Source organism: Elgaria multicarinata, chromosome 1 (genome assembly GCF_023053635.1).
Source record: "Elgaria multicarinata webbii isolate HBS135686 ecotype San Diego chromosome 1, rElgMul1.1.pri, whole genome shotgun sequence".
NCBI classification, from domain to species: domain Eukaryota; kingdom Metazoa; phylum Chordata; class Lepidosauria; order Squamata; family Anguidae; genus Elgaria; species Elgaria multicarinata.
In genome coordinates this window covers 190,501,461-190,524,588 of record NC_086171.1, presented here as the reverse complement: position 1 = coordinate 190,524,588, position 23,128 = coordinate 190,501,461, and the positions used below count along the sequence as shown (strand labels likewise).

At 44.2% G+C, this 23,128-nt stretch overlaps 2 protein-coding genes across 3 annotated transcripts in view; one reads left to right on the top strand and one right to left on the bottom strand.

The window, feature by feature from the left end:
* The window catches only part of MATN4 (matrilin 4), a 52,594-nt gene that overhangs the window by 21,887 nt on the left and 7,579 nt on the right, over positions 1 to 23,128 (bottom strand). The window lies entirely within an intron of this gene.
* RBPJL (recombination signal binding protein for immunoglobulin kappa J region like) overlaps positions 9,657 to 23,128 on the top strand; it is a 65,173-nt gene continuing 51,701 nt past the window's right edge. Inside the window, exon 1 of the mRNA XM_063120133.1 lies at positions 9,657 to 9,683. Within this exon, the coding sequence (XP_062976203.1) occupies positions 9,671 to 9,683 (13 nt within the window). The 5' untranslated portion in view covers positions 9,657 to 9,670. The remainder of the gene's footprint in view (positions 9,684 to 23,128) is intronic.

Sequence of the window (23,128 nt, the reverse complement as noted above, 5' to 3'; positions counted from 1 at the left end):
GCAATTTTGTGCTTCCTATTTCTTTGGCGTGATTATTATGGGCTGCATTACATGGGTGGAGAAGGGCAACCATATGCTTTGAACTGAATACTCCCCCCCCCTTCACTTCTATTGAGACAATGCTATCTAGTGGAGAAAGATCCCACTTTTTCCTGTCTATTACCACATTTCATTGTGGCATTTCCAGGGGATGCTGCAGGAGACTTCTGGTCGCTTATGACATCATGTAATGGACCTGAAAGCCTCCTTGGTTGGGCAATAATGAGTGTGCAATAAATTGCTTGTTTAGAGGAGCCCTTAGTGAACCTAGAAGGAAATATATTGTTTGGCTGTCAGAACCCAATCATATCATTCTTCTCCCTACCCTGGTGAGTCATTTCTTTTTTCTTGGTCTGAACGTTATCATGATCCCTTCCAATCTCTAATGACTGATTTGTTTTAATTCATTAATTCATTTGAATTAATCATGGATAGCGAAGCTTTCTATAATGGTATTTTTCTGCATGCCTGGCATTTAATCCCAGAGAAGGGGACTACATCCTTGATATTTCCAAACACATTGGCCAGGATGGAAAAGAAGTCTATTGCCACAGCTGTGGGGAGGGGATGCTTATTAGACTGTACGACACAGTGCAACCCCAAGCAAGGAATGGAATCAGCAGCAGACACTTCTGAAAATGGGATGATTCAGAGGGATGACATACCAAAGTAATGGGGACATACCAAAACAAAGGAAATGCAAAGATGGCACCAAGGCCAGCTTGGCAGATTATGAATTTGGAGCTGATTTGGAGCTATGGGAAGGAAATAACCAGCAAACTTCTGGAGATATAATGTGAAGAAGATAAAAGAGAAACTGGAGCAGCTATGGTCTATGGAAGTTACAACTCTACTGATGGTAAGACATGCCATTGGCCAAATATCACATTCTCCAAACCACTTTGGCCTAACTCTTAAGAGAGCCACTTATCCATCAGCAAAGAAGAGGAAATGTATCATCAAATGAATCTGCATATATATAATACACATTTAGAAATAATTAGTAATTACTACAATTTAAATAGAAATACAATACATCACTTCATAGTGTAGAAGACTGTGAACAGCTGATCCATGTGTCTGCTCAGACTGCTGCTTAGAGGTTAACTCACCTATCTGATGGGTCTATCTTTAAATCGGACATGAATCGGGCCTTCAAACAGAGGATTAGTAAAGTAGGTCACATGGCTACTCTACTAATTCTCCTTTTATCAAATTCAGGATAAATTTCTCAGTATCTTGGTAATGGTGGAGAAATATGGTTGTTTTGCCCAGAAACATATCTGGAGTCCCACAACTGTATATATCAACAATTTCAGGAACTCTGAAGATGAAGACAGACTGCCCTTCTAAGGCTTGGTTCACATGGTTTGTTGGGCTAGAAATAATCACAGTGGGTCTTACTTGCAATAGCATGGTTAACAACTTTTTTTGGGATTCAAATGGTTGTTTTTTTCTGCTGCCCTTCCTTCTAAATAAATTTATTCTCAGAAGCAGGCAGAGCAATATACATGAAACCATAATCTGCACAGACCTCGAAGCAAGTATAATCCTGATAGGGGGAATCACAATTTCACTGCAACAGAAGTGCGAAAATATCCAGATGCTCAACAATGACATTGTTATTGACATTGTGGAGGTTTTGACTTTCCCAAAGACTTTAAATTCATAAGGTGGGGGTGGGTTGGTTCAGATGACTTAAGTTTTTCTAGTTTTCTAATAAGTTGGATGGGTTTAGAATTCCAGGGAGATGGAATAGATTGATATCTCCACTAGGGGCCACTGTTATGCAAAGCAGGAAGCCACTCTTGCCAGTTCTGGGGAGGATTTGTAAATGGAGAAGAGAGATACTGGCAAATGGGTGTTTGTGTGAATCCTTTTGGGGAGATGGAAACTAGGGATGTGCTCCGCTTCTCTTCGGTTCAGAGAAGCTGGAGCGAGGCGGCCTAATTCGCCTCTGAAAAAGGCAGAGGCGAAGAGAGTCAGGGGGGCTGCGGATCGAGGCGAAGAGGATCGCCTCAATCCGGAGCTTTGCCTGCAGGTAAGTGGGGGGGAGGGGGAGTAATCTGGCGCTGCCGGCGCCGCCATCCATGCGGCAGCGGTGGCAGCACCAGGTAAGGGAGCAGGGAGGAGGGACGCTTACCTTCCTCCGTCGCGGGCTTCAATTGAGGCCCCGGTTGAAGCCGGAAGTGAAGGCCGAGGCCTCTTCCAGCTTCAACTGGGGCCTCAATTGAAGCCCGCGATGGAGGAAGGTAAGGAGGTGGGGTGGGTGGGTGGCTTATCTTGCGCCGCCGCCGCCGCTGTCCATATAGTGACAGTGGCAAAGCCGGATCTCGCTCCGCTCTGCGGAGCGGGAGACGGGCGGAGCAGTGCGAAGAGGATCGGGCCTGATCCGGATTTTCAGGATCGGGCCACGAGGCGGATTGGGGGGTCCGTGCACACCCCTAATGGAAACCATGCTAGCACACAAATAAACTGTTGAGACTCAGTAGTGTGATGGGGAGGCAGGAGAATGACCTGTTCATTTCTTTTTGGGAAGGGAAAATAATGGATAAGGTGGAAATATGAACTTCCTTTATCTTTGCTTTTTTTAAAAAAAAATGGGGTGCAAAAACAACTAGCTGTTCACTTCAAAAGCTATACACTTCCACATCTTTGGCACAAGACCACCACCTCTACTACTTTCAGAGAAAGGAATATTAGTGGGAGATCAATATGTTGAAAAGAAGGCATGTTTGCATTTTGTTGATATATCCACTAGTGCCCCATGGTGGATATATCGACATACTGCATCTCCGCGGAATTCTTTGAACAAAACGTACAATTAAAATATCGACTGCGTGGAGACAGAAGGCTCTTCGGTTATAACTTTATTACGATCTCTCTTTCTAAACTACTCCAGCTTCTTTCATCCAGTCTGGGGCCCTGCCTTCATGGCGCCGCGTCTACCACCAAACCCCGTGGTATCACTGCTGCAGGGTGACGGCAAGTAATCTTAAATGGAGGAGGCAGCGCGGGCTTTTCGGCGGCCATTCGACTCGTCAGGCCTGCCCTGTGCCCCTCACCCGGCTTCTGGCAACCAGAGGTTGCCTTCTGCCCAGGAATGCCCTCGTTATGACACCGGAGTGAGGTCAGATGGCAGAAGAGCCGTAGTGCCCTCACTATGGCGGTAAAAGTCAGGATAAGTCCCTGACTTATCCAATGCACAGCTTGATGGGAAAGCCCCATGGTGGCTGTGAGGTGGTTGCTGCATCATATAACTGCAGGGCTTTTAAAACGTATAGACAGGTTCCGTTGTAATGATAAAGGAACTACAAGCTACTGATAATACTGTATTATAAATGAACTCAACAGGTTAACACCACCACAGTGGAGACCATGGGCTAAAACCAGCATTATGTGAGTGTGCTTCAACTTGCGCAACAGGGGTTCCCCTCTGTGCCCCCCAAATATGTTCCAGCGGGTCTTCCAAGCTTCTGGAACATATTTTGGGGCTGCAGAGGATTGAGAAATTGTATCTACAAGCGGTGTCTGTTCCACTGGTGGAAGGACATCTTTGGATGCAAACCCAGTAATCCCACTATGAAAGATCCACATCTTAGCTATTCAGTCATGGCAACAGTTCTATGCTATTTAGAGCTTGACAAGAGCCAGGACTCAGCAGGATTCAGCCCAGCAGCACCATGGAAGCTATTCACAATTCCAGTACTCAGCCCTGCAACACATGCTAGGATAATGATAGAAAGAGGGACTCTGAGCACATACAGTAAGTAACTACAATCAGCCCTTTCACAACAGGAAGTAGGATGAAACCTAAATGACTTTCACTTTAGAAATTAAACAGTGATGCTGTAACTTAAACAATTAAATGTAGGCTTGAGCCAAATATGATCAAGAAAAGCTTGCACTGGTAAATGGTGCATGTAGCTGCATTTGCTTTTAGCTTCCAAGATTACTTCCCATATTCAGACTTTTATTATTCATAGAATCATAGAATCATAGAACAGCAGAGTTGGAAGGGGCCTACAAGGCCATCGAGTCCAACCCCCTGCTCAATCGACTCAAAACCCCACTCATCGACTCACCCCCCCCTGCTTTTTACGAGGTGACATTCAACTAATGTCACCTCGTAAAAAGCAAGGCCACTAACTAGCAGCAATTCTGAACACACTTACTAGGGAGCACGTGCCACTGAACATAATGGGGCTTATTTCTGTGGAAATATGCATAGGATTGCTCTGCTAATATTTGTCAATGTACAAATGCTGCTTGGTCACCCAGAGGTGAATTTTAACATCCACATGCAAAGGGGCTATTTACTATGAACAAGCCTGGAGAAACGCACTGGCCCATTCGACAGATTTCCTCCAGATTAGCTTTCAAGTCATCACAAACTAAACAAGACATTGCTCACTAGCCCCTAATCATTTTACACCTTGTCACATTATGCCAGTTCCTCATATCTAAGAAATAGTATTTAATTCCTACAGTTAATCGAAAGGCTGCCTTTCTTCACATACCATATTCTCTATGTCAGCAATCTCTCTGTGTGTGTGCCAGAAACGCCTCCTTGTTCATCTGTATTAAAAGGTTTTGACACAAATTTGTCTCTGAGCCAAAAAATAAAACCAGGCTCCTTGAGTCAAACAGTTGTCAGTTAAGAAAACTGGCTGTTCCGTTCTTCATTTAATGGGAACTGGATACTCCCGGAGGGTTATTGGGTGACCCCACTTCCTTTCGAGCAGCAAACAGTTCTAGCCAATAGGGTTTATGTATGCATATATACATAAAGAAGAGAAAGCATGCCCCCAAAGTAATTAACAATATGGCTTCTGAATTATTTTTCCCAATAGACTTCACTCAGATGTTACTTTGAGAACAACCGTGGATCTGCGCCCCGTTGGTTAGACAACGCAGGGACAGGATCGCAGCCACTGCGGGGCTTCCCTGCAATGGTGCGTTCTGAAAAAGTCAGGATTTACCCTGACTTTTTCAAATACAGCAATATCAACATGGCGCTTCTGCCAAGTAACATCACTCTGTGGCAAATCCAGGGCCAACCTGGGGGCAGAGCCTGGTGGAAGGCAACCAGTGATTGGTTGCCTTCAACCAGGAAGAGAGATGGGGCAGTTCCAGGACCTGGATGGCTGTCCAGAAACCCAACACTCCCTCCTCGGTGTCAAATAACCCGACACCCCCCAGGAGAAGGAAAATGGGGGTTGAGGACGGAGGTGGCACGAACCCGGTGCCATGAAGACAGCCCCCACTCATGTTGCTTGACCCTGTACAATCAGAACAGGGAACCTTTCTCCTGTTGAAAGCCTAATTACCTTGGCTGAGACTGTGATAATCTGCATTCCAACAATGTCTGTTGCCAGAGCAAAAAGACAGCAGAATGATGGGTGTGACTCTTACCTTTGTTCAGTATGCAACAACAACAAGAGACATTGACAGGAATTCTCCTTTTCCCAACTTGTGCAAGGTTCCCCCTCCATCAGCACTGCAGTTGGGGAACCAAGCAGGAAGTAATAAATAATATAAACAACGCAGAATGGGATCAGTGAGGGACATTGCCTGGGGAGAGTCCAGAGGTCTGGACTGAAAGGGTTGACATTTGACCCACGGACTGAAAGTTCCCCACCTCTGCTGAACAACATTTAAAAAAACAAAAAAAAAACACCTTCCCCTCTGCCACCTAGGTGAAAATTTCGAACATAACTCTACTACAGCCTTCCACAACCTGATGTTCCTCCAGATGTTTTGGACTTCAACTCCCATCAGCCCCATTGGTTAGGAATGCTGGGAGTTGTAGCCCAAAACATCTGGAGGGCACCAGCTGCAGAAGACTGCTCTAGTATGGTCCCAAGGTCTCCTGTTCTTAAATGGCTCCACCCATTCTCCCTTGCTGCTCCTCATGTATGGTATTCCCCATCAGAACATCTACTTGTGGTCTCTTCTTCCTTTGTTCAGATCTTCCCTCAAAGGTCACATTTTCCATGAGGTCCTTTCTTAAAAATGTCTACATTCCAAAGTGCAACAAAGCCAAAGTATATGTAACTGTAAAGAATCATGTTCACACTTTGTTCCCTTTACCTTTACAATCCCTCTGTTGTCTCTCTCTGCCACCAATAAGTATATTATAAAATCCTCTTTGGAAAATCCACATAGAGGATCCATCCTTTTGCCCTCCGGACAGCACAGAACCATAAAAAGGGAAATAATGCTCCATCTGGTCATTTGGACTGTATGGCCACATCTCTAGGAATTGTCATTAAAATTATTTATTTGTTTATTTATTTATTTTCAGAATTTATTGCCAATAAAATAATCCCAAAGTAGGGCACAATCCAATAAAACCCTTCAATATCAATCCAAAAGCAATCAAATGGGAAAATAGTAAGACAGATAATAGTTTACACAAGGCAGGAAACAAATCAATCAAAACCTAATTGAACAAATAGCTGGTGCCCAAACTTGTAAGACTCTGTGCTGAGGAGGGAAGGAGTTCTACACTCATGTTTGTACCGAGAATGCCCTTGATACAAGAATGACGAACTCCAGGCAAAAGAAACACCCTCAAGACGACGTCCCCACACAGCTTGAATATACGAGCAAGCACATAAGGGAGAAAGCGCTCCATCAGGTATTCAGGTCCCAAGTTGTGTAGGGCTTTATATGTCAGAAGCACCTTAAACCTGGTTTAGTAGCCTATTGGCAGCCAGTACTCTTTCAGAATTGCTATAATATGTTCCCAGTAGACTATCCTACACAGAAGTTTTAAGTAGGGCGACAATATGAAAAGGAGGACAGGGCTCCTGTATCTTTAACAGTTGTGGTGAAGAGGGAATTTTAGCAGGTGCTGCATGCATATATATGACACCTGCTGAAATTCCCTCTTCATCACAATTGTTAAAGCCTTGTCCTTTTTTTCATATGGTCACCCACCCTAGTTTAGGTGCAACATTTTGCACTAGCTGCAGCTTCCGGGCCAACCTCACAGGCAGCCCCACGTAAAGCACACTGCAGTAGTCCAATCTTAAAACAACAAAAGGATGTCTTCCTATTGTAAGCCATATTAAAGCACATTTGCATTGGCTTGATGTAAGTGTGCTAGAACATTTGAAAAGTCCCTTGTGTAAAAGGCCTCTCAAGACAGCTTCTGTACTAGCATGTTGAAAGGAAATCTATCCACTCTCCAGCGCCATACACTTTCTGTGGCATAATACCAGAAGTGAGACCCATAAACCTGACCCCATGTACTCCAGGGATGGAATGATGAACCACAGGACTAGGCCGCAAGTCATGTGGGTTAGTTTAATCTTGGATTCACACATCATTCGAGCCAAATGATTCCTTCCATAACTGAGCTGAAAGAAACCTAAACCTCTACTGACACAGAAAAGCCATTTGCTTTGCACATAGTTTTTTATCCCTCTAAAATACTTTTTTTGTTTTTCCCACTTCGTAAATTATTTTTTCTTCCCTTTTTGGGGGGGAAAGCAGCAATAACCACAAAAATAGTTTTGGGCAGCTGTGGCATGCATAACATTTCTTGAAGTCTATGATGTCCAAACCTCACCTCAATGGCAGGCTGGCAAATAGCCTGGTTTTGCCTCTTTCCAGCTTATTTCAAAGTCCAGCTCAGAGGGGAAAAATAGACTCCAAAGAAGAAGAAAAAATAGGGGGGGGGGATCCTCTATTAAAAAAGAAAGAAAGAAAGAAAATTAACTGACTTTTGGATGAGTGACTTACTTAACAGGAGAGGAATCTCTAAATACCAACCAACCTTACAGGATTGCAGTTAAGGATTACTGAAAAAACATAACGAGAAATATTTTGAAAACTCAAATGTACACATGTTAAGTATTATTATAGGCACGTTAAAATTATTATGTGTCAGTTGCATAGTACTTAAACAGAGCAAAGGCCTTTAGATACTTATCTCAGTAGCAAAGCACAATGGACCTGTTCAGACAACATGTTTAGTCATGGTTAGGCCGCTAACCCTTTTGCAGCAAATGGTTCATGAGCACGGTTAAACCCATAGGCGTGCACCCAGGTAATTTTATTTGTTTTTATTAAAGGTGAACATTTATTGAATTCTCAATTATAAAGGACATTTTATAATTATTATTTATTTATTTATTTATTTATTACATTTCTATACCGCCCAATAGCTGGCGCTCTCTGGGCGGTTCAAAAAAATTAAAACCATTCAAAGTATAAAACAACAGTATAAAACCATAATATAAAATACAATATAAAAGCTCAACCAGATAAAAACAGATAAAAACAGCAGCAATGCAAAATTACGAATTTAAAACACCAAGTTAAAATGTATTTATAGATCGTTAAAATGCTGGGAGAATAAAAAGGTTTTCACCTGGCGTCTAAAAGCATATAATGTTGGTGCCAAGCGAACCTCCTTAGGGAGCTCATTCCACAGCCGGGTTGCCACAGCAGAGAAGGCCCTCCTCCTGGTAGCCACCTGCCTCACTTCCTTTGGAAGTGTACAGCATCTGTGTACATTAAACACTGTACACAGATGCTCTACTCTGTTTGGCTTGCCTGACCACAGGAGGGCCGTTGCAGGTGGTGGTGGGAATGAGGAGATGCTCCTTAAGGCCCAGCACTGGTGGGACTTTGTGGTGACACTTGCTGGAGTGGGTTCTTACAAGGTGATATTAAACTTCAGGGCCCCTCCTCCTGGCCTCTTTGAAGCATGGCTCCTGGCAGAGTGATTTCTTTTTGTGCCTCCTGCTGAGAGCAACGGCACACTGTTGGGGGCAGCGGCAGTGGAGCAGCCGGAAGGCAGCCAGAGGACCATTCCCACTGTGTCTGGATCACCCTCTGGATCCCTACTCAATGTCCCCCTCAATTCGGTGCTTATTGCTTAAGACATTAGGGTGTGCCTGGGCACACCCCTTGCGCACGCCTATGTTTAAACCGTGGTTATGCAGCCACCATGGCTAGGAATGGTTCACACAACATGCTAAGCTTTAATGTTTGGCTCAAAAGACTTAACCAGGTTGAGGAGAGCTGCTTTAGGAACATGTAGCAAACTTTCTGTACCTAAAATTGTTTTAGGTAAAACTTAGTTAGCTCATAAAATTATTATTTATTTATTTACAATATTTATCTACCGCTCCATATCTAAAATAGATTCCGGATTGTTTGGCAATAATGGGAGGTGTGTGGGAATCCAGCAGCAGGAGAACAGCTGGAAAAAGGGTGCGCAAATACTGAGTAGCACTGACAACTTTGCATCCAGGCAGGAGACCTTGGAGCTTAATTTTTTTAAAAGCTAAAAACAACCAAGCCAAGGGGTCCTGACAGATTGCTCGAAGCAAAGACCTTCACAAATCTATACACCTGGATAAGGATATTTGTGCTGGGGCGAAACCAGTCAGGAGATAAGCAGCTCGCCGGAAAGACGGCCTACGATGCCTTATGCAAAGGCACGAGGGAGGAAACCACAGAAATTGAGCAGCCAAAATGTTTATCTCCACCAGCCGCTTCCTGCGGGCGCATAAAAAGAACCCAGGGGGAAGCGGAGGGTGAATGGAGGCCACGGGTGATGTATTTCAGTTCCCAGAATGAACACACGCTAAGAGAAGGAGTCCCTGAGCACATGATGGAGCCAGGTAAGCCGGCACAAAACCGAACTGGGGTTCTGCCTCTCATCCTCATGGCTCTTCCCAGTAATGACTTGCCTTGTTCACTTTTTTTTCATGCTGTACGTCTGGACTAGCAGCCAAATACTGAGTTTTCAGAGAAAGCAGACGGTTTGGGTTTCAGCGTGGCCTGCCTGGTCATTCTTTTCGTTTCTTTTTTTCTTTCCTGGCTACTGGTTAATAGAAATGCTTTAAATGTTCCATTTCTGACTCACACAGACAAGCCAGAGACTTGAACTCATTGTCTGCAAGAGAGACATACAGAAGAGCATGCAGCAAGGTGTCTGGACACATTTCAGAGCACTTAATGGAGAAGCAGACAAAGGACTCCACTGCAGTTGTGACTGTGGGGTGTGGGGACTGTGGGGTGTGACTCCATCTCCCTGGAGGTATCAGTATCATGGATGACAGGAAAACAATGCTGTCGCCAGCCATTTTTTTAAAAAATGGAGCTTTGTATTACCCATATCATTATTTATTCCATTTTTATTCTGCCTTACCACCAAGGAGCTTAGACTGGCAAACACAGTCCCCCCCAACCTTCTGCCTCCTCACCACAACCCACTGAGGTAGGCTGAGAGACTGGCTCCAGATTACCTAGTGAGTGTCATACTCCTGTGCAGGCTCACATGGCCACAATTTGTCTCATGACCATGGTGTTCTGGGAAGGGGAATTAAACCTTCCCCACCACCAATTTCTCACCAAAATTTTACCCACATCTTTCATGGTGGAGATAGGGAGAAAAAGACTCTATTGACTTCTTTGTAGACTATTCTCTCTTTTATTTTACCCTCTCCTATGTAGTGAGGGGATGGAATTGGGGGTGGGATTTGGGGGTGGGATTGGGTGGGATTTGGGGGTGGGTGGGAAATGCTGTACCTTTCCCAGAACACAATAGTTCTGATTTGAATTGGGACTGTTCATGCTTACATAGGAGTAGCTAAAACTATCACATGTAGCTACACTCTGCATGATTAGAATATTTAGTTTGGCCCTCAGAACTCAGGCAGTCCCAGCGTTGACGGTCGGCAAGGTTCACACTCACAGAAGCCCACTGAGAAGAGGCCCAAAGACTGCTTCCACTTCTTCCACTTCTTCACCATTGCGCCCTGCTTGTTCACCTGCCTCTGTTCTGGCCCAAACAATGGTGGTGGTGAGAAGGAGAAGCAGTAGGCACCCCTGTCTACTTGTTCACTGGCTCTATGCCTGTCAAGTAAGCAAGTGGTAGCAATGATGAGAAAGAGGATGAGGAGCCAGAGCCGGCCCTAACATTAGGCAAAGTGAGGCAGTTGCCTCAGGCAGCAAATGCTGGGAGGCAGCAGCAAGGTGTTGGAGGAGAGATTTGTGTACTATGTGGCTTTTCCTATGCCCCCTAAGCTAGCCTGCTGCCTTCTGGTATGGCAGAGGATGCTATCCCATCATTGGTGTTGAAGAAGGATGTTCAGTCTTGGAGAAAAGCTTCTGTGTATGGAATGAGAGGGGGCGCCATTTTGTTCTTTGTCTCAGGCAGCAAAATGTCTCAGGCCGGCACTGTGAGGAGCAATAGCAACTGGTGACCATGACTGTGAGAAGGTAGACTCCCTGGGGGGCACCACGGAGGCTGTCCTTTCCAACAGCCTTCAAAATCCTGGCACCGCCACTGAACCCAGGTCTCCCTGATCCAAGTGCAGCACTCGATGTTTGACATCACACTGCCTTCAATCTCGGACTCCTTAACTGCCTTTCACTGAAGGCTAACCTCAGTCATACCCCTAAGGAGAAGCCACACATCCCACCTCCAGGGAGAAAAGCAATGTGGCTGACCCCAGCCCGACACACAACTTGTGTACATCAACATATACATTTCTACATGACACGCAATGAGGATCACTTCACAGATTAGACATTTCCCAGATGGAGTACGGCGTTCAGTTTGGAGTATAACCTTTCATGGAGGATGTTGACAGACAAGAAACATTTCCAAAGCGAACCACAAGGCAGATCACATGATGACAGACCAAAGGGCGAGGCGGTATATTTAGGCTAGAGATTAAGGGAATTGATGGTGCTATATAAATAAATAATAAATAATAATAATAAATTAATAAAGGAGCAGAGGCATTTTGAACATTTCCCTAGTATATAGTGGTACCACAAGGAATGTTTTATCACATCTATGGAGGATAGAACAAGAAGCAGCAGGAATGTAAAATTGGGGTACAGCTTGAGAAAGCTTGGCTAGCTACAATTAGGAACTAATTCAGCATGCTGTATCAAAGTAAAGACCTATCTAGTTTGTTTGTTTGTTTGTTTGTTTGTTTATTTATTTATTACACTTATATACTGCCCCCATAGCCAGGGCTCTCTGGGCGGTTTACAAAAATTCTAAAATTGAGGTAAAAGCAAGTATACAAAATTTAAAACTCTAAAACACAGAACATACACCCATAAAGCATTAAAAACCGATTAAAAACTAAACATGTGGGTAATTAGGATGTGCTGCCATATGCCTGGGCAAAGAGGAAAGTCTTAACCTGGCACCGGAAAGATAGCAGCGTTGGCACCAGGCGAGCCTCATCAGGGAGATCATTCCACAGTCTGGGGGCCACCACTGAAAAGGCCCTATCCCTTGTTGCCACACTCCGAGCCTTCTCGGAGTAGGCACCCGGAGGAGGACCTTAGATGTTGAACGTAGTGACCGGGTATATTCACGTCGGGAGAGGCGTTCCGTCAGGTATTGTGGTCCCAAGCCGTGTAAGACGGCCTACATTCTGTTCCCACAGTGGCCAACCAGATGCCTACGGGAAGTCCACAAGCAAGACATGCGTGCAACAGCACCTTCTCGCTTGTGTTCCTCAGCAACTTGCATTCAAAGCCATACTGCCTCTGATGCTGGAGGTGTTATATAGCCTTCATGACTAGTAGCCATTGATAGTCTTATCCTCCCCTTGGGCAAAGACATATTCCGCATATGAGGTCAATGATACCAGTGTCAGGAGTAGGGAGCTCAGGTCCATCTCCTGGGGAACTCAGCACTTAAGACCCTCTCAACTTATAATGCCTGACGTGACAGAAGGGGCATCAAACCATTACCCAGTGCTGTTGGAATACAAGATGTGAAGCCAGGGCAAGGCTCCAGATAGTACTGAGGATAGGACTAAATATAGTGCCGGAAACTCCAGCAGTTAGTAAGGGAAATCTGCTTTCCTGGTAGCTTGAGCTCCGTAGTTGACCCTGTTGAGTTCAGCTAGGCTTCTCCAGGGGCCTGAACGGGAGAGTGTCTGGCATAATGCTGATGCACAAAAGACCAGACACAAGTGGTCATGGCAATGTGCCAACACCCCAAACAATTTGCACTCAGGCTCAAGTTCAGAGCTGTGGTGTAGAGGTGAACAGAAGTGCTGTTAGGCTCCAGAGATCAACACACAGTGATGAGAGGCGGAAGATTTCCCATGGAAAATTTCCCCAGTGTTTCAATTATTCCATTTCATAAGTTCATTAGTAACAACGAATGGATGCCAACTGCAAATACAATATCAGGAAAGCTTGGTTGTTTCAAAGGCGTAGGTGAGTGGCTGTCGGCATATCATGCACAGTTCTTTAGGTTGCTGAAATGCATTCGTCTGTCAACACTGTTCAGGACCTCTGCTTTTTTCCTTCAATTTAAACTATGCAAGGGAAGTACGTGCTCCTATCTTTTAAGTTGTACAAATATTCCTTTGTTTTGTTTTGTTTTTTACATAACGTAACACTTAAATCACACTTCTTTTTCCCCTCTCAAATATTTCAGGTCAATTACTTGTGTATTAGGACAAAAAAAATAACATGGGATACTTTTTTCTTTAGCTTTGTTGTTTACTAAATACAAGTAAAATAAACATAAGAAGAGCTGTGCTGGATCAGACCAAGGGTTGATCTAGTCCAGCACTCTGTTCAACAGAGGCCAACTAGCTCTCAGCCAGGGACCTAGAAGCAGGACTCGGTGCAACAGCTAAACTACATTACTCTCTAGGGCATCAGAACATTTTCCAATGCAAATTACCCAATGTAAGCTCATTTGCATAAGAAAATTCTCCAGCATTTTCTACACACTTCTCTACATCACTCTCTACACACCTGCTAACATGATATTCGTGCTGCATCATTCTGGATCCACATAAACCACAAATTCACCACCTCAGCTTGGCTATCTGGACTGGTCCTTTGACTTACCCAACCAGACTGGCACAATGAATCATAGAAGGTTAGAGTTGGAAGGGACTTTGAAGTTCATCAAGTCCAGCTCCTGCTGAGTTCAAGATCTACCATGAAGAGCACAACTTCAACATCCCTGGCAAATAGCCACCCAGCCTCTGCTTAAATATCTCTGGCAAAGGAGAGTCTACCATCTCCTGAAGAAGTGTTCTACTGTCAAACAGTTTTTAGCATTAGGAAGTTTCTCCTATGTTTAACCAAAATCTGCTTCCCTGACATTTCTAGTCCTGTCCTCTGAAGCAACAGAGAACAACTCTGCTCCATCTTCTGGGTGTCAGATATTTGAAGACCACTTTCATCTCTTTCCTTAATCTTCTCTTTCTCAGGTTAATATTCAGATCTTCTAATCATTTCAGCTCCCTACACCATCCTAGTTGCAATCTAGTTTCTCTAGATCGTTCTTAAAAGGATGTGGCACCCAGAACTGGATGTTGTGCTCCAGATGTGAAATGGCTGACGTGGACTGATTGCATGACAATGTACATTGAGCATAGGTATTCTGAGCTAGCGAAGTGGCCATCTGATAGCTTCATGTGAAGCTCTAGTCTGCTAAGTAAAAACAAAAAAAGGATAGGATTTCCCCCTCCCCCCGGAAAAGCTACCTAGGAACTGTGCTGGGTGCACAGCTTGAGATATTCTTTAAACAAACACATACAGAGAGAACAACGCCGTGTGTTAGTGCCATGAAGATGGCCGGTAACCATTTTGCCTCTCCACCTCTAAGAGTGCCACAGTGGGGAACAATGAATAGCTTAGCCAATGCTCTGTGCAAAATGCTTCCCACCAGGACGGTGATTATTTTTCCATATTCCCTTGCTCAACACCCCACTCCCAGCCAGGCAAACTACTGCAAACGATTGAAACATGAACCTGTCTTTGCCTTTGACACAGTGACAAATTGTTTCCCACGTGGAAACCCGGGGTCAGACGCCCAACCTAGCCTCCTTACAGTCAGAATCAGTGATGAGCGAGAGCACGGAACAAAAGGGCCTTTATTAAACAGAGAGATCGTTTTACCTTTTATGTTTTACAGAGCAGCAGCCGACTTCTGGGTTTGAACAAGTCTGTTTTAACTTGCTCCAAATATATTCTCGCAGCAAAGGATTAAAAATGGGACGCTATGCTACTAAGGCATTTGAACTTGTGCTACGCTGAATTCTTAAGGGCAAACATTTTTGATGCAAAAAAAAAAAAAAGGTGGACTTCAGAGGGCCTTGAAATATTCCCCAAAAGAACCTCCAAAACTTATCTTTGTTTTCATGCTAGTTCACTGCTGTTCAACAGTGGCTGTTTTAGTATCACGTCTTTTGCTTCAATTCTGCCATCTTTCTCATAGCATCAGTGATGTCATCACACAGAGCCATAGACAGATTTGTGTGGTGATGTCACTGAGGGCAAACAAAAGTAATTCAGCATCAGACCATGCATGAGCAGCTGCAGAGAGGGCAAGGGAGTCGTTTCCCCAGATTCTCAGTGTTCATTTTTTTTAAAGAAGAGCAAGTCTCTAGCCCTGGCAGAAGCCAAAATGTGCTGCAATATTCTGTCTAAGGATGTTGGAGAACACTGCAATGGGTTTCTATGCATGCAAACTACAGATTCCTTGGAGTTCTGGACTGGTTTTTCACTTTGGGGTGGGATTTGCGCTAATTCATCAATGCACACTTGTGCTAATCTGCATTAGTTGCTGTAACCTAGCACATTTGTGCAGGTTTGCATTAGCACTAATGAAAATTTGTGCAAGTCGAATGAAATTCTGGTTAAAAAAAAAAGTCTGATTCCATCGATGAACAGATGACAAAACTAAAAAATGCTTGACAGTCCATGAAAACACAGACAGAATGGTTTTAACAAAATCTGTAAATCCCTAGTTCTGCTTAATCATTTTGTGAGAAACATACCTCCTCTTGCCTTTCAGTGTTTGTAGCGAATGACCGTACACCAAAATACAGGAAGATTTCTAATATGCTGTTAATATTTGTACAGGTTTCACCTTCCGTGGCACACAGCCAGGAATTCCTGTTTAATCCTCTCTGCTATCCAGATTTACAAATTTAGCATTCATTACAACCACAACTATGAAACATTTATTTACAAAGGTTTGCTGTCTTGTGGGCAGACCCCAAGGAGTAATGCTTACCTAGCTCAGAGTTTGAAGAAGTGCCCTCTAGTTGCCATAATGCTACGTGGATATTTTGCATCAATGGTGAGCAGAAGAAAAAGACCTAGATTTTCTGTCAGGTTCCTATGTCTTGTCATTATAAGCTACTTATCTTTACCATTATCACTCTGCACTGATTTGGTATAATTGGTTTATGCAACTTAGATTTTATTTTTTAGCCACCTTGAGCACACTAGTGGAAAGGTGGACTGTAAATATAATACACTAAATAAACTCATAGGGAGAACTCTGCTCTCCCACCCACACCCCATTCCTGTCTTGTCTGTCTAGTATGGGTTCAAATTCTCTAGGCAAATTGTGGCTGTCTAGAGGTTTTGGCCTACAACTCCCATCCGCTGTAGCCAGCATAGCCAATGGCGACGGATCATGGGGATGAAAAGACAAAGCCTCTGGAGGGCCACAAGTTGTCCATGCCTTGACCAGATGAGCATCCTGATCGTATCAATCCATTTACATGGAAATGCTACATGAGTGACATCCACCACTGCAGCTGAGACACAAACCTGAGCCGCATTGCAGAGTGGGCTGGCTCTGCCTTGGTCCCTAGGAACATCCACCACTCCTTTCCTTTCAGAATATCTCCAAGCAGCTATTGGCCAAAAAGTCCCATAGGATTCTGTGACGTAACAGGAGGGGACCCTCCATCCTCTCCATACATAACGGAGCAGGGCTGTGGTTCTCCCATGGCATCGCTATGCTGTTCAGGGGGTACGGAGGAAGCATGGCTGCAACTGTGCCATGGTTAGGTTTCTTCTTGTACTATACTGAATGAATTGTCCCCTCTGTGCAATGGCTCACAGGATCCAGCCACCATTATTTTATTTATTATCCTGTCCTTTCCTCTGAGCAGACCAGAGCAGTGCAGCCTCACTAATTTTATCCCATTTAATTTGAACCTGGGTCTCCCTAGTCGTAGACCCACACTCTAACCACTACACCGAACTAGTTCTGGAGAAGAGTCATCAGATTTGAAAGCAAGCATGCTGCTGTTTTGCAGTAGGAAGAAATCCATTTGCAGTGTGGTTTGATGGCCTCCTAAGACCCCCACCTTTATTCATATGTTTTGATGGGCACTGTCCTCATTAATTTTCTCTTCTGGGGTGTCCTGGAACTGGACCCTTTGATCTTCCCACGGACGTTCTGACTTTCCATTTGTGTACACATCTCCACTGGCTCTTGGGATCAAAAGCATGGCACACAGCGACCCTGTGCAGTAAGCTGGTAGGAATGCAGGCATTTTGTCCAAGTTCCTTTGCAGACTGAGAGGAGTATCTAAATCACAGTCTCAAGCCAGCTTTGTGAGTGCATTTACTGTACTCAGTGCTTTTTAGCTTTTAAGCAAAGTTTTAAGGCTCCCAAAAAGAGAATGACTCTCAGTGGTGAAACTCTGGATGACTTGTCCCTTCTCCCAAGCAATCTGAGCTTTGGTGGATTTTGTCTGAGATAAAGTTAACTTTCATATCTAACCAGATTAAGCTGCCGCATAGCTCTCATCAAACCCTGTGTGATTTTAGAAACCCACAGCAACTTGGAAAGAACTAAAAGACTAAATTCTCTTCTAAGAATTTCTGGGGGTTTGAAGAGTTTGCACAAATAAGATTTAATCTTACAAATGCTATGGAGTTAGATACCAGGTCATAGATTCTCACAGGGACCGGGGGGGGGGGGGTTTGTGGAGGATTGGGGGGGGGGGTTCAAGAGGTGCTTTTGTGTCAAGACGTTCATCCCTCTGAGCCCCACACCAGCAGCCATGCCTGGCATCAAAACATGGCATCCAAACCAGGTGGGCCCATCCATGGGCATCTGCTCAAAGGGGGGAATGGGTGCAACTACCCCTCCCCCCTATTCCAGTCTTGATATCATTCTGTCTGCTAGGAGCAACAGTAGCTACTCATACTTCATCAGCCCCATCTATCTCTTCTTTCCATTTCCAGCCAAACAGGCAAGGCTCAGGACAGGGGAGCAGGCATGCCCTTGAGGGCCACAGGAGTGCCTCCTCCTAAGGCAAAGAGGTAGTAGCGGTCAGCAGCACTGGCAGCATCTCCTCAAGCTGAGCACGCCTGCCCCAGCTATTGGTGCTCTTCAGTGCGCTGCAACATGGGTGGGCGAGATCTAACTGGGGAGGTCAGAAAAACTGGGATTCCACTGAGATCAATTAAGAGTAGCTGCAATGCAAATGGTAGAATGTGGACTTGGAAGGGGTGGTGAGGCTGGCTTCTAGCAGGACCAGCCAGACATCCCCATGACCTGAGAGGCCTTCAGTTTGGCTGCCTGTGGGGCGCCTGACTCATAAAGCATCCCTTGTGGACTGTGACTATGGAAATCACTGAATTACCATCCTGTTCCACTTGGCATGGGACCCCGGCTGATTTCACTTTAATTTAATGTGAGCTGTTTTCCAGCCCACATGTGAGGTAAGGTGAAGGGGTGAACACAGGAATGTCACCTATCTGGAAAGTGGGGAGGGTATATTGCTTGAAAAGACTATCCCTGCCAGTCTCAGAATCACAAGGGAAGATGCTCTCCTTATGTACACTGGCCTTTTGTAGTATGCGTGCATAGGATTGGGCTGTTAGTTGGTTGAAAAATCACCATAAAACCCATAAAAACAGGGAAGTTCTGAAAGAGAAGATAAGGGAACAGAGAGGTGGCTAACTGTCATATTGGCCCCATTCAGAAGACACCTTAAACCATAGCTTTAACCACAGTGAATAAGGCTTTTTGCCTTAATCCCCATGGTTAAAGTTGTGGTTTAAGGTGTCTTCTGAACAGGGATATTATAGGATAGACCTTCCCTTTCATCCATGCTCATGGGTATCCACAGGAAGGGGAAAGAGGAGCTATTGATACCATGGATTTGAGCCATAGTGTTCAGATTGCCAGCTATCATTTTTGCTGTCAGGGCTTTTTTTAAAAAATAAAATAAAATCTGCAACCATACACAAAATGTACACTTCAAGGAACAATATGCGATTCCAGAAGAAGACTGCTGTACTTCAAAATTCAAGCCAAGTAAAAGTTGTATCATTAGCTGATGTAAAAAGTGTGGTCCAGGATCCTTTATTTATTTATTTATTTATTTATTTATTACATTTTTATACCGCCCAATAGCTGAAGCTCTTTAGAATCCTAAAATCTGATCAAGCACACTCATTTTTTTTTCTTCCAATGCTGAAGATAATTTAGGGCATTAGGCTTAGGAAGACAGTTCTAGAGAGTGTTCACCATTGTTTCCAAGATGAAGAAAAGCATTCTAGGACAAGTCATGTGAAGTTGTCAATGCTATGCCATAAAATATACAATTTGATATTCTTAAGACAGCTATGCTGTGTTTGTGCATTTGGGGGTTTCCCCCCTCTTGTTCCTAGGTGTGCTTTTATTTATCCCTCACTCCACAAAAAAAGTTTTGTTGGAGTTCATGATGCTTCTAGAATACAACACACGTCTGCACTAGTGCTGTTCAATTACCAGGACTTTCTTCTACTCTGTGTAGCCTTCTAAATGCCATACTAAGCAACAAAGAGCACACACAAGGAAAGTGCGCAAGTGTGCTTGTAGCAGCACAAATTACAACTACAAACTGCTGTGACCCCCCACCCCAGAAAAATTCCAGTGGATGCCCATTGGCCCATCCCCTGGACTTTGTGAGCTTTTCTACACAAGACTGTTGATCCGCTAAATCTACTTTCATTGCCCTCACAGAATTGAGATTTGAGCTCTGCATGAAGAGCTTTTCCCTTCCTGCCTTTCTGCTACATAACCTGTAGGTGGTGCTATGCTATAGCAGAATAGCACAGTTACACAAGTAGGAAAAATATATATTTCACTTTCACAAATACTCCATTTTCCTTACTCTTAAAAAAAGGGGGAGAATGCTCTCTTAAAAAACAAATGTGAAACTGCAGGGTGACGGCGTCATCTAAAGAACCCATAAACTACTACAAGTAAGGAATTATGAGTGCACAATAAACGCCTCATGTAGAAAAGCTCTCTGTTAAGTAGTACTGGGCACCTGGGGCTATTTTAATTCCCCATAATTTCACCCCCATATAAACACCCCCTCACACACACAAATTACATTTACATTATCTCAGTAAATGCAAGTTTGTAAACATCCATTTGCCAAGTTGATGTGTAGCTCTGCCTTTAGAATAACTGCAATGGTGTTTTCATTTTCTGAAGGAAGAGGCGGTGGTGTGGGGGAGCTCTTAATATATGTAACACCTCCTACATCCATCACTATTCCATTCCCTGTTTTAACAAGTCTATTTTTTAAACCTACCCATTTTTGCCAAGATGTATGAAGGGGGGAGAAAAAACACCCGACTTCCAACTGCTTAAAAAAAATATGTTACACGATACTTAAAGCTATGTCTGTATTGCAAAAACCCACAGAAGGCTTAATTCTTCCACCACACAAGCAAGTAACATAGAAGTGTGAAGGGTGTGTACCACAGCCCAGCCTCTGAATGAAAGCTTTATGAAATTCCTGATCGAAATCTGGGTGATAGACATTCAGTGGATTGAACCCACATATTCAAAGCTGCTACTGTTTGGAGGAAACTTGCAGGAGGGTGAGGGAGAAAGAAGGAAAACGTAATTACTTTTACAACAATTTTCAAACTGTCTTTGGGAGAACCCTAAGGGCATGGCTAGACTTACCGACGGAGGGGGAAGGATCTCATGATATGATGATCGCAAGATCCTCCCCCTCAGTCTACACGCAGCGCGCAACGTCCCAGGAGGAAGAGGATGTCGCGCCCGCCATTTTGTTGTTGCTTTTTTAATTGAAAATGAGCGCTCAAGCACTCCTGCAAAAAGGTGCATTTTATTCCCATTCCCCCCACCCCCTATCCCTAGGATAGCGCCCCATCTAGACATGCCCTAAGTTTCCTTAGATCATTTGGGGGGCCTCAATGAAAAGATCCTTAATAACAGTTAAACATTCCTGAAACTGTTCACTGCTGCCGTTTCCCTAATATGCACAGCTGCAGGAGTCTTGGGCATGCTCTAGGATGTTTCTCAGGAGTGTGTGTATCTGGGGTGACAAATGCCCATTTAATAAACTGAGATACAACTGAGGCTTCTGGTCACACACCCAGCCCCTTCATTCCTCTCTTCACACAGTGAACAAACAAACCAGGAACTCTCTTCAAAACCATAGTTTCCTGTTTCATCCGTACTGGGAAACTGGTTACCAGCTTCAAAATAAGACAGGATATTAAACCATAGTTTGAAGTTGGTTTAGTATCCTGGCTTGTTCTGAAGCAGATACCATTGTTTCTCCAGTTTGCACAAAATGAAAAATATACCTAATTAGGTTTAATTGGAGCTCACATGAAGGGAGGAGTGAAGCTGTTGTATGTGCAGTCGAAAGACTCATTCACAGCTTAGCTTCTTAAATCAAGATATGATCTAAATTCTCCCAGTGGGACCTAACAAGCTTTGCAAGTGCCCCTGGGAACACAATGTGGTCCTTAGAATATGGCCCTAGAATCCTCTGCAACACAAAACATCAGAACAGAAGGGAGCCATGCTGGATCAGACCAAGGGTCCAACTACTCTAGCATTCTGTTCACACAGCAGCGAACCACCAGGACTGTACAAGCAGGGCACGAGTGCCACAACACTTTCCTGCCCATGTTCCCCAGCAACTGGTGTCCCAATACTAGAGGTAACATATAGCCATCAGGACTAGTAGCCATTGATAGCTTTCTTCACCAGGAATTAATCTAACCCCCTTTTAAATCCCTCCAAATTAGTGGCCATCACCACAACTTTGATAGCGAATACAATCGCTTAACTATGTGCTGTATGAAGAAGTGCTTCCTTTGATCTGTCCTGAAACTCCTACCAATTGTCTTCATGGGATGACCTCGGGTTCTAGTATTATGAGAGGGAGAAAAATGTCTCTCTACCCACATTCTCCACACTATGTATAATCAGGCTTTCCAAGACACAAAAAGCTCGCAGTAAGGGAGCCTAAGGTTACACCACTGAGAGGAGTGAAAATCAATATAGAATACAGTAGGACAATTAGGTTTAAAGTTATTTAGAATGCAATCCGTCAGGGCTGCCACTCTTTAGATGGGAAGTTCTGAAATTGGAGCTCTCCACCCATCTAAAGGCCTACAGGCAGGGCAGGTGGAACAGGTAAAGAGGCAAAAAAAGCCAACCATTCTATCTTTAAAAAAGTAGTATCCCCTTCCTTACCTCTTGAAGGGCTGGACAGGCGATGGAGAGGCTCACGGGTGTTATGGAACCCTGTCTTTCCTTCTCCCTCCCTTTGCTGCCCACTGTCCCACCCCCTTTTTTCCTTCCATGACTCTCTTCTGGGAGGAATGTCTCCAGCTTCAATCTGACCCCCTATTGTCTTAGGCCTTAGCTAGACCTAAGGTTTATCCCAGGCAAATGGAGGGGTCGTCCCTGCCTGCTCCCTGTGTGCCATTTAGATGCACAGGGATGACCCTGGGACGATCCCGGGATATAGGCCTGGTCTAGCCATGGCCTTCGTTGGGTCTCCAGGATTGTGGGGGGATCCACATCATCCTAGGGTCCCTGGAATGCCTTCCAGGGGACCATAGGATTGCTCTGTTAATTGTATTAAATATTAATAAAATCAAAAATTATATAATCTAAAAATAAGAACCCTGTGCTTGTCACGTTATCTCAGGGTCTTTTCACTTATTGGCTGGAACACTGGAAGGCAGGAGCAGGGATACTTTTTTTCCTGAGCAATGCCTGAAAGCTTTTCCTTGGATCGCTAAAACTAAGAGGTCTAGAAATTTATGTTCTAGCTTTCATTTTAAAATAAAAGTATAAAGAAGTGGCCTAGGGTCTTCTTAAGGGGACCAACCCCCCACCACAGCCCCCCTTGTGGTTACAGGCCTGGTGTAAAGGTTCCTTAACAGACTCAGTATGAAGTGAGTCCCCTTGAGGGAGCAAGTTTGAAAACCATGCCTCAATAGGAGTGATAGATTTATTTATTTATTTACATCAAGT